A 15,967-nucleotide genomic window follows, 5' to 3' on the forward strand; every position below is an offset into this window, starting at 1 on the left:
TTTCACACCGGGAATAGCAATATAATTCTGTTCAGCTCGATCTCCTTCACAATCATCTCTCTGTCATATTCAATATCTTGGTGATATAATGATAAATACCGAAATAACATATAGCTTTCGATCAAGACTGCTTCTAAGTATGTTCTACCCCTTCAATTCAGAATCCAATATTCAAACTTTAGACAGTAACTATAAATCATTTACATGACTAAACTAAACTAAGTGTCAAAGTATTTTACCAAGCAAATCAAAGCTCCGAAGAGTCTGTTAAAACTGTTTACGAAGAAAATTCCTAGATAAAATCTTTATCCCGTGAATTCTTGTGAGAAAAACAACACATAAGCTGTGTTCACAGACTTGCAAATCTTTCACTCTCCCCTTCCCTTCCCACCCATCTCTTCTTACTCTTGTAATTTCCGTTTCTCCTCCCACTGTCCTCCCTCCCTTGGTATGCTTTCCATCCTGTTCTTCCCACCATTAATTCATCCGCCAATCGTTTGGACTGCTCTGGGTAACATTCTTGGACATGTTCTCTACTTCTTATCTGAATGCTTCTAATGGTGCAGAACACTGGCCCAATGCCTGCATTTTCTAAAGGCCAAATAGTTGCTATTCCAGTGTAGATGAGATTTTACATCTCCCATTGTTGCTGAAATCAAAGGAGTTGCCTGGAACTTTCCTCATTCCTGATGAAGGGCTTTTGCCCGAAAAGTTAGACTATTAAATACATAGTCCAATTCCAGATTTACTGTTCAAAAGACCCCTGTACTTTATTGCATATTGAGAAATACACTTATATGAGACAACTTCAACCCCAGGTTCTGACCCATCCTTTCACCAATGACCCAGACCAGGCCAGACCCAAAGCTTTTGCCACCAGAGCTGACTCCACACATACCCCTGAAGCCGGACTTGACCCAACCATACAGCTCCCCTCATCCCCAGTTGGACCTGAACTGACACCTTAATGTCCCCTCCACTTCCCCCTTGCAGATTGGACTTGACCTGACCCCTCTTCCGCCAGACACCCACCCACCTAACCACCTGGCACACTACCCTCCCAGCTCTCTATCATCAGACAAACTGTACGTACTTACCATTTGACTGTAGCTGCTAAAGTGGCTGTGATTCTGAGCTTGTAAATTTCAGAACACAGTAGCTGAGTGCTGTTAAATGGAGACATGGTTTGCTGTAAGAATAGAAACTCACTGCCACATTTCAAAGGTAGGAGCCCTGATCCAAATCTCCTTTCAGGAATGTGGGAAGGACAAAAGAAGGCTTAGAGCGTCAATCTGCATGGGATTGGCTCGATCTGTGCCTGGATCTCCGCATCGGTGGGTAAACTCCCAATCCTGTAAAGGTTCTGTAATTCTTGGTCAGAATTCTTGCAAAAAGAGGGCACGGGTTGTTCTGTCAGTGCTTTAGACACCAGATCCCAGAGACGGAGAGAAACTCCAACTTTTCAGGGAATGCTTCTTCATCAGCACTTCCCAAACCCATACCTACTCACCAGCCATGCCTATGAATAGTTAAATGGGAGTCTCACCACCTCCAACATGCCAATTTGAAAATACATCATCCATCCTTCGTTGATGGAACTCCTTAACCCATGTGTGCTTTGGAGCACATCCCCACACAGGCAACAGTAGTTCAAGAAATTGATTCATTTTCTGAAGGGGTAAGAAAGTTCATATGCAATAAAATGTTTGCCTTGCTGATAACCTTTGTAATGAGTCACAGAATTTGAGCTCCCTGATTGGGGCTGTTAATCTGGTCCAGTCAGGGAGCTCTGGCTGACCGATGAAAACAGGAGTGTCAGAGGGTCTTTTAACTCTGAGAGCTAGCTCTAAGAGAACCGGATCAGTGTCTAGCACTTTCCACATGTAAATAAAGGGTGGAGTAATTTCAATCCCTATGTTCCAAATAGGTAGACCACATAGTTGAGAAAGCTATTGGAATCCTATCCTTCATTGTAAGAGGAATTGCATGTAAAAATAACAATGTAATCCTTCAATTATACAATGAATTGGTGCAACATTTTTCAGATTCTGTGTGCAGCTTTGGTCTCCTTATAGACAAAAGGATGTAAATGTGTTGGAGGAGGTTTACTAGATTGATGGTGCAATGTTTCACATGGGCAGGTTGTCTTATGCAGACAAGTTAGAAAGACTGCGGTTGCTTCCACTAGAATTTAGGAGAGTGAGGGACGACTTGTATAAGATCCTGAATACTTTTGACAAGGTGTACCCTTGTGGGTCAGCCAAGAGCTAAGGGGCACTGTTGCAAAATTGGCAGAAACTTTTGTTTTCAGAGGATTGTGTAACTTTAAAAACCTGCCTTCACAAGGCATTGGAGGCGGTGTCTTTCAGTACTTTTCAAACTGAGTTCTTGTGAGGGAACAGAATTGAATACTAATATGGAGGGGGCATGGGTGGAAGGGAATGTGGAATTCAAAACACAAGCAGATCAGCTGTGATCTTATTGAGTAGCAGAGCAGGGTCAAGGAGCCGAATGGTCTATTTCCACTCCTCTTTTAGAGGTTAATATATTCTAGGAATACATGTTAAAAATCATCAAAGATCACTGATGAGTGACTCGGTATTTCCCATCTCTGAGTCCATTATATTTTATTTTAGTTGTGTTTCATTTATTGAAATGAGAATCCCATAAATCGCAAAATGGATTAGTATGATGATGGTGAAATTATCAACCGACAATAATCTTTCATGTGATTTTTGTGGTAAGGCTAGTAACCAAGGATTGATGTTTCTGTTTCATTAGAAAGTTCGGGGTCAACCAGAGAATAAAAATCAGCTGTGTAGCAAAAGGTAAAGCTTCACAATGATGGTTTGATATCACTATTCACAGTTACATAACACATACACGGTTCCACCTCATTAATCCAGCTGTCAGAGACTGAATCGCCAGATTAAGCAGTCTGCCACCTTGATGAAGTTCATACTAATTTATGTATGCTTGTTTTTGAAACCAGTTCTGTCATGTGTTGAGCTTGACAAATTAATGAGGTTTGAAGTGGAGACATGAGATTTTTATAGGATCCAGTGTTTTTTCAGTGATGGCGCAATATTTCACATGGCATCAAAGGTGCTTTAGTCTAGAGAGGAAAGATTTACCAGAAAAGAAAAGCAGCCAACAACGCCTTTGATTCAAATCCCATTTGAAAGACAGTATCTCCAACCGGGTAGCATTCGGATTATGAATAACACAGAAACAGACCCTTCAGTCCAACTCATCCATGCTGACCACATATCCAAAATTAATCTAGTCCCATTTACCAGTATTTGGCCCATATCCCTCTAAATCTTTCCTATTCGGGTACTCCTCCAGAAGCCTTTTAAATGTTGTAATTGTACCAGCCTCTACCAATTCCTCTGGCAGCTCATTCCATACAAACATAACACTCTGCATGATAAAGTTACCCCTCAGGTCCCTTTTATATCTTTCTCCTCTCAACTTAAACCTGTGTCTTTTAGTTTAGACTTCCCTATACTGGGGAAAAGACCTTGTCTATTCACCCTATCCATGCCCCTCATGATGTTATAAACCTTTTATAAGGTCACCCCCTCAGCCTTTGAGGCCCCACGGAAAATAGCCCCTGCCCATTCAGCCTCTCCCAATACCTCAAAATCTCCAATCCTGGCATTATCCTTGTAAATGTTTTCTGCACCTTTTTAAGCTGAACTACATCTAAGTATATATGTTCTGCTCTGATTTGCAATGCCTCACATTTATCTAAATTTTTCTCTGTCTGCCACTCCTCAGCCCACTGGCTTATCTAATCAAGGTCCCATTGTACTCTGAGATAACTTTTGTTGTCACCTGTAAACTTCTGTATTCACATCCAAATCACCTATGTAAATGATATAAAGCAGTGGACCCAGCATCCATCCTTGTGGCGCACCACTGGTCACAGGTGTTGGTCTGGAAAACAACCCTCCACCACCACCCTCTGTCTCTTACTCTCAAGCCATTTTTGTATCCAATTGGCTAGCTACTCCTGGATTCCATGTGACCTAACCAATCAACCACAGTCAATAAAGTGTGGCACTGGAAAAAGCGCAGTACGTCAGACAGCATCTGGGGGGCAAGAGAGTCGACATTTCAAGCATAGCCTTTCATTAGAACTGGGGAGGGGGAAGGGGGCTGAGAAATAAGTGGGGCAGAGCTAGGGGAAAGATAGGTGGAATGGTGATAGGTGAGCAAAAGTAGAAGGTGATTGTGATAGATCGGTGGCAAGTGTGGAGCGGATAGGTGGAGAGGAAGATGGACAGGACAAGAGGGCGAAGCCGTGTCAGAGGGTTGGATCTAGGATGGAGTTGAGGGAGGGCAGATTTGGAAACTGGTAAAACCAGTGTTGAGGCCGTGTGGTTGTAGGCTCCTGAGATGGAAGATGAGGTGTTCCTCCTCCAGTTTGCGGGTGGCCCTGTTTAGGTGGTGAAGGAGGCCCAGAATGGTCATGTCATTAGGGAGTGAGAGAAGGTGTTGAAGTGGATGGCCACAGGAGAGTGGGGTTTGTTGGTGCATACAGACCAGGGATGTTCCCTGAACCATTCCATGAGGTTGCACAGAGTCTCTCTGATGTAGAGGAGACCACATCAAGAGTAACGGATGCAATAAATGAGGTTCAAGAATATGCAGTCTACTGTGCAGAACCTTGGCAACGCCTTGCTGAAGTCCATGTAGCTAACATCCACTGCCCTGCCTTCCTCAATATTAGAGCCACAGAGATGTACAGCACGGAAACACACCCTTTGGTCCAACTCGTCCATGCCGTCCAGATATCTTAACCTAATCTAGTCCCATTTGCCAGCACTTGGCCCATATCCCTCCAATCCCTTCCTATTCATATACCCATCCAGACCCCTTTTAAATGCTGTAATTGTACCAGCCTTCACCACTTCCTCTGGCAGCTCATTAATTATATACACCACCCTCTGCGTGAACAAGTTGACCCTTAGGTACCTTTTATATCTTTCTCCTCTCATCTTAAACCTATGCCTTCTAGTTCTGGACTCTCTCACCCCAGAGAAAAGACCTTGTCTCTTCAGCATATCCATGCCCTTCATAACTCTATAAATCTCTAAGGTCACCCCAACCTCTGACGCTCCAGGGAAAACAGCCCTAGCCTATTCAGCCTCTCCCTGTAGCTCAAATCCTCCAACCCTGACCACGTTCTTGAAAATCATTTTTGAACCCTTTCAAGTTTCACAACATCCTTCTGATAGGAAGAAGACTAGAACTGCATGCAATATTCCAAAAGTGGTCTAACCAACGTCCTGTACATCCACAACATGATCTCCCAACTCCTATACTCTGTTCTGACCAATAAAGGAAAGCATACCAAACACCACCTTCATTATCCTATTTACCTGTGACGATACTTTCAACGGACTATGAATCTGCATACCAAAGGTCTCTTTGTTCATCAACATTCCCCAGGTTCTTACTGTTAAGTGTACAAGTCCTGCTCTGATTTGCTTTTTCAAAATGCAGCACCCTCACATTTATCTAAATTAAACTTCATCTGCTACTCCTCAGCCCATTTGCCCATCTGATCAAGAGCCCGTTGTAGTCTGAGGTAATGTTCTTCGCTGTCCACTGCACCTCCAATTTCGGTGTCATCTGCAACTTACTAACTATACCTTCTTTGTTCACATCCAAATCATTTATCTAAATGACGAAAAGCAGTGGACCCTGCACCAATTCTTTTGGCACACCACTGGTCACGGGCCTCCAGTCTGAAAAGCAACTCTCCATCACCACCCTCTGCCTTCTACTTTTGAGCCAATATGTATCCAAATGGCTAGTTCTCCCTGTATTCCATGAGATCTAACCTTGCTAACCAGTCTCCTTCTTTGTCACTTCTTCAAAAAAAACTCAATCAAGTTAGTGAGACACGGTTAAAGGGTCTTGGATTCAGAGACGCGTGCTAACAATTCAGCCACTCTGTTACAAATACGCCAAACATACAGCAATAACATGCAGCAAAAAATACATTCCTGCTAACGAGTCCCATCTACATGTCTAAGTTTAATGATAACACTTACAAATTCTTTCTTTCATACTCATTGAGATACTTCTCCACATGTCACCCCTAATATGTGCAAAATTAAAAGATCACATGCATGGATTCTCACCTGTACAAAGTTTTTGATATGCTTGTTCTATGTCCAAAATCGATACATTTGAGTTTGTGTGGAAACTCTACACTTGTGCGCACGTGCATGTTGTCTTATGTCAACCACTCCACATGTCAGTGTACATTTAAAGTGATATGTTTCATAATATCATCATGGTATCATAGCCTGCGATCTGAGGATGTAACGATCTCCCTTTCAGAGGCCAGTCCATCTTAAGATGGGGCCACTTGATGCATGACGCATTGAAGGAAGCATGCTGTTCTTTGTAACTTAATAAGTCATTTGGCAATTTTTGAGAAGATTTGTAGTTCAGGTTGATGATAAGTTTTAAGTTAGCTCACAGAGCTTAAAGGTTTGTTTTCAGACTTTTCGTCACCATACTAGGTAACATCATCGGTGAGGGTCTCCGGTGAAGCACTGGTGGTATGTCCCACCTCTCTATTTATAGGTCTTGGATTCTTAAAGTGGGTGGTGTCATTTCCAGTTTTTTTTTCCCAGGGGAGGTAGATAGGATTTAAATCAATGTGTTTATTGATGGAGTTCTGGTCAGAGTACCATGCTTTGAAAAGTTCTCATGTGTGTCTTTGTTTTGCCTATCCTAGAATACATGTGTTGTCCCAGTCAAAGTGGTGTCCTTCTTTGTCTTTAAGTATAGAAACTAGTGATAGTGGGTCATGTCTTTTGGCACAGTTAGTGTTCATGTGTCCTGGTGGCTAGTTTCCTGCTAGTTTGTCCGGTTGTAGTGTTTTCTTTTACAGTTCTTGCATGATTTACATCTTGTGAATCATGTTAGTTTTGCTGGTAGTATCTAATGGGTCCATCAATAAACACATCAATTTAGATCCTATCTACCTCCCCTTGAAAAAAAGAACCGGAAATGACATCACCCACCTTAAGAAACCAAGACCAATAAATAGAGAGGCGCTTCACCAGAGACTGTCTGATGTTACCTAGTATGGTGACGAAAACGTCTGAAAACAAACCTTCAAGCTCAGCGAGCTAACTTACTACTGAATAACTCAGAATCTAACTTGTGACTGCAATGGAGCTGTATTAATGATCTTTTAAATCTTTCTGTACCATGATCCCTATGTTCGTGTTCCTATGTTACAGGAGCTAACATAAACATTGGTACGTCAAGTACAAATGGCCCTGCTTGATAGTGATAGTTCTGTGCATCTGGTTTGCTGGCTTATATGGAAACTGAGCTTGTGCACAAACACTGACACAGAATTATTAGCAATTGTCCAACTGATATTGAAAATGGAAAAAGAATTCAAATTCTTATGTGAAATTCAACACTATTTTCTGTTTCTTTCACTTGCAGTCAGCAAAAAAGAAACGAGAAAGCCTAGTGAAAGATGCGATGCACACAAAATTAGAATGCAATTTGAAAGCAAATTTTTCCTTTGCTGTTTACAAGGAAATTGTGCATAAACTGATGGGATACTGCTGCGTTATCAGAGATGTTATCTTTTTGATGATAGGTTCTACCATCTTCCCTATTCGATAGATTGAACAGATCCCATCGTACTGTGAGGAGCAGGAGAATTCTGATACCCTGGCCAATATTTATCCATCATTAACATCTGTTTTTAAACTGGTCATTATTACATTGCTACCTGTGAGAACTTACTGTGCACCAGTTGGCTGCCATGTTTTGATATCACAATAGTGAATTTCTGCAACAGTATTTTATTGGCTGTTAAGTATTGAAAGAAACTTTATTTTTTCCCACCTTTCTATCTACCTTTAAAATCTTTCTGAAGAGCCTACTATGTGACCTATCCTTTGGATTTTCCTGCTATTTCACACCTTACTTGACACTTACTGAGCACCCTGCAGGACTCTCTGGGACATTTCACTAGATGTAATGAGCACAACTTATAACGCAAGTTGTGGTTGTTCAAGAGAGTGGATTTAAACAATGATCATTATTGCTTACATGAGCACAGAAGACAAATAGACCATTGGATTGATATGAGTTATTTCCCCCCAAAGAGAAATGCAGCCACTGTTATTAATCAATCATTTTCTGTATGGTTATGAATGTCTGAAATAGTTTGAAGTATTGTATTCCAAGCCAATCAAGACTGAGCAAGAGCTGTTTCACATGACTCTTTAACAAATTTATGGGTAAATGTTTGGCATTGAGCACTGATCTGACACAATTAATTCTACAACTGACCTTTAAATCTGACACTATATACATTGCATCTAAATAATTGCTTCATTTATTCTGACCCATTTCTTCAGTAAAAATCAGTAAGAGCAGGAGAGTTCCGTTCAATAATTATTCTATATGATAATTCAAAACAAACCCTTAATGTTGAAAAGAAAATCAATATTAATGCATAAAGTCATCTTGATCCATTGTTTATATGATTTCTTGCTTTGTTTGCAGTTTTTAGTTTTCATACTAAAATTAAAACCTCAACTGAGGACACTGTTATCCTTGGGCTAAACTATGAATGATAACCAAATCTACCTACAGTGATCTTCTGTCAAGCTCCTCAACTTGGATTTCTTGAGAATTTGTGCATTTAAATTGCCAGTAGCATCTTCCAAACTCACAATCTCTACTATCTAAAAGGGGAAGGGTAGCAGATAAATGAAACTACCGTCATCCTGACTTGGAAATAGCTTGATGTTCCTTGAGTCTCACGGGATCAAAATCCTGCCTAATAGCACTGTGAGACCCCCTCCACCAAACGGACTGCAGCGTTTCAAGAAGATAGCCCACCACCATCTTCCTCAGGGCAATTAGGGATGGGCAATAAATGCTGGCCTGGCCAGTGACACTCACTTTGTATCTTGAGTAATTATCAAACCCATAACCATTTAGCACAGAAATCCTCCTCCTTCCCCAAACATTCAAACCTCTCTTGCCTTAAGTTCCACGAAGCACAGAGAGTGCCGGTTCTGATGTCAAAGTGAAAGTTTGCTCACTCAGCCAAAAATGTGATGCAGGCGAGTTTCTCATTCTACCATCCTTCAAAACGCCAACCACTCACTTCAGTGAGTGCACTGAAAAATCTCCAGTTGGCAGCACAGATGCAACACTGTGTGCCCTAGATTACTGACTCCATTTTTTAGAAGCCATTTCCTTTCTGCTCCTCATAGCTGCTGGTATCATCTGTGCAGATATGTTTCTGTTATGCCCACGTCAGTTTATGTTGTCACTCGGGTATAGCTAGAGATTGGTTTTTGCACCATTCCCTGTGGTCAGTCCAAAACACCAGTAAGGTTATCCAACTTTTCAATGTTTATTACAGTTAATGTGGGGTGAATTTGTTTCACCCTCCTTCACACAAATGTCAGTGAAAATGTGTAAATCTCTTCCTCCTGGAAAGATGTTGAGGTTAGGTCAATTGGGTAGTTCAAAATTAGATTTTTTTCTCATATTAGGATTTAGGCTAGAGGTTACTTTGCCACCACTCTAGGGGTCATAACATAAAATGTTTTTAATAAAATGAATAATAGAAATACAGTAAATACTTTTCCTGCTACCAAGGTGTTAATTAAATACTTCACCTATATCAGGTTTAAACAAAACAGATCAACCAGGTTTCTTGGTGAACACAATTATTGGTTTATTATGAAAGCAAAACGTGTTCATTAAAGGTGCAACAATTGATTCACATACACATCAGTAATATAGAAGTATACATGTTTATTCCTCTGAATGTCCCCAAAGCTCTCACACAGACACTCTTTAGGAAAACAGGAGAGAGAAAGAAAACACATTTCTCTGCACAGATTGGTTTACTTAAAAAAAAACACTCTGGCTAGTAGATTATTTATTTAATCTTCTGAAATTACAAAATGAAACACAGAAAAGTGCAGGGTCAGTATGGGGAAAATGACCATGGAGGATTCTTCTTTTATCCCCTCTACAGCTAAAACCAGTCTGGGCATCACATGCACCAAGTTTTATCCATAAGGACATAAATCAACCTTCTACTTGATTCAGTCTCTGTCCCAGTCAGGTGCAGCTCCTTCCACAGACAAATTCCACCCCCATCATACCAGCTGGCAATGTATTTCAGAGGCTCATTACTCTCTGTGGGAAGATAGACTATTTAACATCCAGTCTGTTCCTTCGTTATTCATTCCACCAATGACATGCAAGTCCTGGGCCTCCTCCACTGCCAAACTCCAGCCACCCAATACCTGGAGGAAGAACGCCTCATTTTCCACCTTGGGACCCTCCAACCACATGGGATCAAAGCGGTTTTGACAGTTTCCTCATTTCCCCTCCCCCCACCTTATCCCAGATCCAACCTTCCAACTTGACACTGACCTCTTGAATTGTCCTACCTGTCCGCTCCATCCTCCGCTCCGACCTATCACTATCGCCCCCACCTTCATTCGCATTCCGAGCTACCTTTCCCCAGCCCCACCCATTTCCCATTTATCTCTCAGCCCCCTCGGGCCACCCCCTCATTTCTGACGAAGAGCTTATGCTCGAAACATCGACTCTCCTGCTCGTTAGATGCTGCCTGACTGGCTATGCATTTCCAACACCACACTTTTCAACTCTGATCTCCAACACCTGCGGTCCTCCTTTTCTTCTGGATACGTTACCCAGTTAAAATTTATGAGTCTTGTTTACCTAATGACAAAGGGAGAGACCAAGCTTTTTTTTTCAAAAGTTTGCCTATCCTTCTTTGCAAAAAACAGAAAATGTGTAGCTGATTCTCTTTCTTGTGGGATGTCAAGTAGATTTTCAAAAGGCAAATGGAAGCCTTTTCTCCTCACATTTTTAATCAACCTGTTCAAGCATTTTATGACACACCTCTGGAACAGATGAGACTTGAAGCCTGAGGTAAGGACACTACCACTGCACCATATAAACACTTTTCACTCAATTCACATATGTTATGGCACACATCTCTGGGGCAGGTGATCCTTGAACTCAGAGCCTTTGGACCAGAGGTAGGGATAGTATTGAAGCATTACAAGAGCATTTAAATATGTTATGACTCAGTTCCAGGGCTGGTGAGACTTGGACTCAAACCTTCTGGCCTAGAGGTAGAGTCACTACCACTGTACCACAACAGCCCCTTTTAATCGAAAACTTCACTTCAAAAGGAGCTTGTAATGCATCACTATAGTTTAAACGCAGAATTTTCTGTTTGTTAGACCAGCTTTTTCACCACAATAAGCCTCCGCACCAGTTGTGCAAGAATAAGTATCATTAACTTTGTTTTAAACACCAGACAGGAAGCAACACATCATGCTTTCACACCAGGATACCAAGCTCCTGTATACCTTTATAAAATATCATTGTTTGAATGATGAGGAAAACTATTTGACTAATGTTTTGTCAAGATGTGCAAAATTACTTGCTATTGTATTTGTTCTTTGGCTGACAGGGCTGTTTTGTTGGGTGTTTAAGTACTGAAAGGAGCTTTGTTTAGTGCCCATCCCTCATTGACTTTGAGGAAATAGTGGTGGTAAAATGTCTTTTAAATTATTGCAATGCTATTAGTGTGGCTGGGGGTGGGGGGGAGGGAAGGGAAATGTACAAGATTTCAGTGCGATGACACTAGGGTCAGAGTGTTGTGTGGCCTGCATTGAAATTTGTAAGCTACTTGTATTCCCCCATATACCTTACTCTTTAGAAGTAGTAGAGTTTGCGAGTTTGGGAGATGCTGTCAAAGAAACCTTGGCAAATTGCTGCAGTGTATTCTGTAAATAGTATGCACTGTGTCCAGAGTGCATTGCAATGGATTAGATTAATTTCTTTAATGGACAGGCTTGGCTCACAGAACAAACTGGTGGGTTGCCAAGCTGACCAAGTTTAGTCAGCTAGCAAGTTAAGATAAGTTGAGGCAGTTATGTTGGATTGGTTTATTAACAGGCTAAATGCTTTGTTTAGTTTTCTGGATTGGTAGGCTACATTGAATTGATTAGAAGACTAGGTCGATTTGGTTAAGTACTTACATTTATTGGAGGAATGTCTACCCTACTTAGAAACAGTGTGCTTGTATGTCATATGCTCAGATATTGTCATTAATAATCAATGCATTTGTTACAGATACAGGGTCCTGCAAAAGGACCAAATGGTCGATCCCAATATGAAGAGCTGGAACATCATCAGTACACTACACTACCAAGGTAAGGTGAACTGAACCAATAACAATAACCTTGTGCAGAGCTACATTCCATGAGGTATGAAAGCATAAAGAGCAAAAAAGTCATTGGTCTGTCAGCCTGAAAGCAAAGTACCTGCAGTTTGAAAACCTCAAATGAAAATAGAAAATGGTGAAAACATTCAGCAAGTCAAAAACAGTATCTATGGGGAGGGAAGGAGAGTTGACTGGATGAGATTTGAACTCACTCAAAATCAATTAACTTACCCAGTGTAAAATTGCATCCAGTATTTTAGGTGATTGATCTTTTATCAGAACTGGAAAGAGTCAAGGGGGGATGTAACAGGTTTTAAGGAAGTAGAGATGCGGGAAAGGGAGGAAGAGGTGGAGGGAAGATCAGTCATGGGATGGAAGGTAGAAGAAGTTAAATGATAGCAGAGATGATGGTACAAGACACAATGAGCTGCTAATGGGCTGAATGGCCTCTTGCTGTGACAAAAGACAATGTCCAATTTCACAATAGATAGAACCTGTCTAATCCTTTTCAACTCATAAGCAAATGGATTGTTAAAGTTCCTTTCAGTCCTCAAGAATAAGTTAAACCATTTTGTTAACTTTTTATTTTACATGATTCCTCCTTGATCTATTGCTTTCTTCAGCATAATATTCCCAAGAGTCGAATGGCCTTGGGCCCATTATCTCTGTCTGTAATTATCCTGTTGTCATTTTGTTCCCGATCAGTTATTCATCCAGCTGTTGGTTTATAAATGCATCTGCTGCTCTTTCTGGGTGTCAGCATTCTGGAGGTAAAATATTCCACTAGACCTGCCTGAAGTTTGGATTCATTACAACACTGCTTTCAGTGATCTCTGCCTTTAATCTCCAAAAATAATGTGTAATCAGATCAGCTCATCATCACAACTGATCATAGTTACCTGCACTAACGAATCAGTTTTTGTTTAATCGCAGCTACCATGTAAATCACATAACATTGTGTTTTTGGAAAGTATTTCACAAGATCTATTTCTTAATGCAAACATAATGGGTAGGGTCTTCAGTGTGAGCTTGCGAACACAAGGCTGAAATGGTGATCAGAAGTGCAGAGTGTTTTGGGCAGCAGTAAGTCAATGTAATTTAGCTCAGTATGACCAACTAACGGCCAGAGTGCAGGCTTACCGTCCAGCTAAGAGGTCTGTTAAAGCTGGATGGCCTATCAGCTTAAAAGCAGCAGCAAGAATTCATGATGGATAAGTTAGTGACATTGTGGGACAATGTAGCATTGTCAGTCCACCTAACCTGCACATCTTTGGACTGTGGGAGGAAACTGGAGTACCCAGCGGAAATCCACACAGACACTGGGAGAATGTCCAAAATCCACAAAGGCAGTCACCCAAGACTGGAATCGAACCCAGGTTACTGCTGCTGTGAGACAGCAGTGCTAGTCAGTGTGCCATCCCAATGGAATGGGCGGAAGTCAATTGGAATTGGCATCACTCTCCCAGTGCCCGTATGAAGCACTCTGGCAGATTTTAGAACAATAATTTAGATCGATGCTGAAGAGTGAGTTTAGCCCACAAGCTCACTCCCTCCAAACCAGGATGGAGCAGCTAGTGACATGGAAAGCTGGGAAATGTAGGATGTTATACCTTCATGGCAGAATGTGGGGATCTGGGTGGAGCAGATTACAGCTCGCAGAAGATATTGCAGCTGTGTGAAGTGACTTATTGCAAGTGAAGCATCAGTAGTTAAGGTAAAGGTTGAGAGTAGTGGCTGCTTGTGTCTGTGACAGAAGGAATGTTGAAAGGTTACATGGCAATCTAATTCCAGTACCACTGGTATATCAGAATTCCAATTTAGAATATTTCTATCTGTATCATTTGCAGCTGTATTGAAGACATGCCAGTTCACAGCAAAGTCAGGACTTGGCAAGGGGCTTTATTCTTTGCAGCTTGACCCTTGAGATTGAGATTTTCTTGCCACTGATGGTTCCAGTATCTCTCATTTTATTTACTGTCCTTATAGCCAAATTGATCACAAAAGCCACTCATGTCATGCTACCACCTTCTAGGACTGTACCTTCATTAAAGACCCCCCCCCCAGTATGTCTTGTTAGAGTCGACAATCCTCTCCACATGGCAGGTGACCTATGGCTGTTTCAGCACCCAGATAGGCAGATGGAGGCTCTAAGCTTGCCAGATGGTCATTGGCTCCCAGTCTGCAGCCTGGAAACAACCAGGGAGCTACACTATCCCCCATTGCCTCCACAAACCAAATTCAAGAGAATCAAAGTTGGCCTCCAGTGACGGGGGCTAAAAAAAAGGCCTTTAACTGAGTAAATTGACTATCCAATGTTTGAGGGTCCTGTTGTCTTCCCATCAGACCGTTGGGAAAATGATCTGTGACTGAAGGCTGCTGAAGACCAGGACACAGGGTGGTTAAAATAGAAAGATTGCAGAAAAAAGCTTACAAAGAGAGAGTGGAGGGTTTGAGTTATTAGGAGAGGTTGGATAGACCAGGGCTTTTTTCCCTGGAGCATTGGAGCCTGAGGGGTGACCTTACAGAGGTTTATAAAATCAGGAGGGGCATAGATGAGGTGAATAGCCAAGTTTTTTCCCCAGGGTAGGGGAGTCCAACTTTGATTCTCTTGGATTTGGTTTGTGGAGGCAATGGGGGATAGTGTAGCTCCCTGGTTGTTTCCAGGCTGCAGACTGGGAGTCAATGACCATCTGGCAAGCTTAGAGCCTCCATCTGCCTATCTGGGTGCTGAAACAGCCATAGGTCACCTGCCATGTGGAGAGGATTGTCGACTCTAACAAGACATACTGGGGGGGGACTTTAATGAAAGTACAGTCCTAGAAGGTGGTAGCATGAGAGCATGGGTTTTGGGGCAAGAGGGGATAGATTTAAAAGGAACCTGAGGGCCAACTTTTTCATACAGGTTGGTGCATGTGTGGAATGAGCTTCCAGAGGAGGTGATAGAGGCTGGTACAGTTACAACATTTCCAAAATACTTGGACAGGTGCGAGAATAGGAAAGATATAAACAGATATGGGCTAATTAAGTTTGGGATACCTGATTGGTTCAACTCCCATACCAAAGGCTCTGTTTCCATGTTGAATGACTCTATGACTCTGTAACTCTAATGGTGTGAAATTCCCCATCAATGATAGAACACCTATGGGAGTCAGAGAGGAATTTTCAAATATTTTTCTCATTATCATGAATCAGACTCTGATGGCTCAGTTCGTCAACATTGCTACCCCTGAGTCAGCATGTTGTGGGTTCATACCCCACTCTGAAGACATGACCACAAAAAAGTTAGGTTAAGACTCTCAGTACAATACTGAGAGAGTGCGCTATACTGATAGAGTACAGATCGACTATGCTTCACAAATAGTTCATCAGCTGTAAAAGTTTTTAGGCATTTTTTTTCATTGAGAAATGTCCTGTATAACCTTTTCTCTTTCTTTTCCCTCTTTCTGTTCTTTCTTTTCCATACACACTTGTGAAATTCTGAGCAACTGAACCTGTAAACAATGCATCGTTGAAACCCAACACAATGAAAACATCCCCAGTAGCATTAAAGGGAAATTAAAATGACCTTTTGAGGACTCGAATTGCAAATCATTCCAGGCAGTGATCTTAAAAATAATCAAACTCCTCAGTTTATTTTTACTTTATAACTTTCCAAGTAAATGGAGAGCTGAA

The 15,967-nt window shown here is 41.6% G+C and overlaps 1 protein-coding gene across 2 annotated transcripts in view; it reads left to right on the plus strand.

The window, feature by feature from the left end:
* Nucleotides 1-15,967, plus strand: part of LOC132817259 (partitioning defective 3 homolog B-like) — a 993,739-nt gene that overhangs the window by 923,829 nt on the left and 53,943 nt on the right. For both annotated transcript variants that reach the window (XM_060827625.1, XM_060827626.1), the window contains one exon: nt 12,205-12,284. In XM_060827625.1, coding sequence (XP_060683608.1) covers nt 12,205-12,284 — 80 coding nt within the window. The remainder of the gene's footprint in view (nt 1-12,204; nt 12,285-15,967) is intronic.

This window comes from Hemiscyllium ocellatum, chromosome 7 (genome assembly GCF_020745735.1).
Source record: "Hemiscyllium ocellatum isolate sHemOce1 chromosome 7, sHemOce1.pat.X.cur, whole genome shotgun sequence".
NCBI lineage: Eukaryota > Metazoa > Chordata > Chondrichthyes > Orectolobiformes > Hemiscylliidae > Hemiscyllium > Hemiscyllium ocellatum.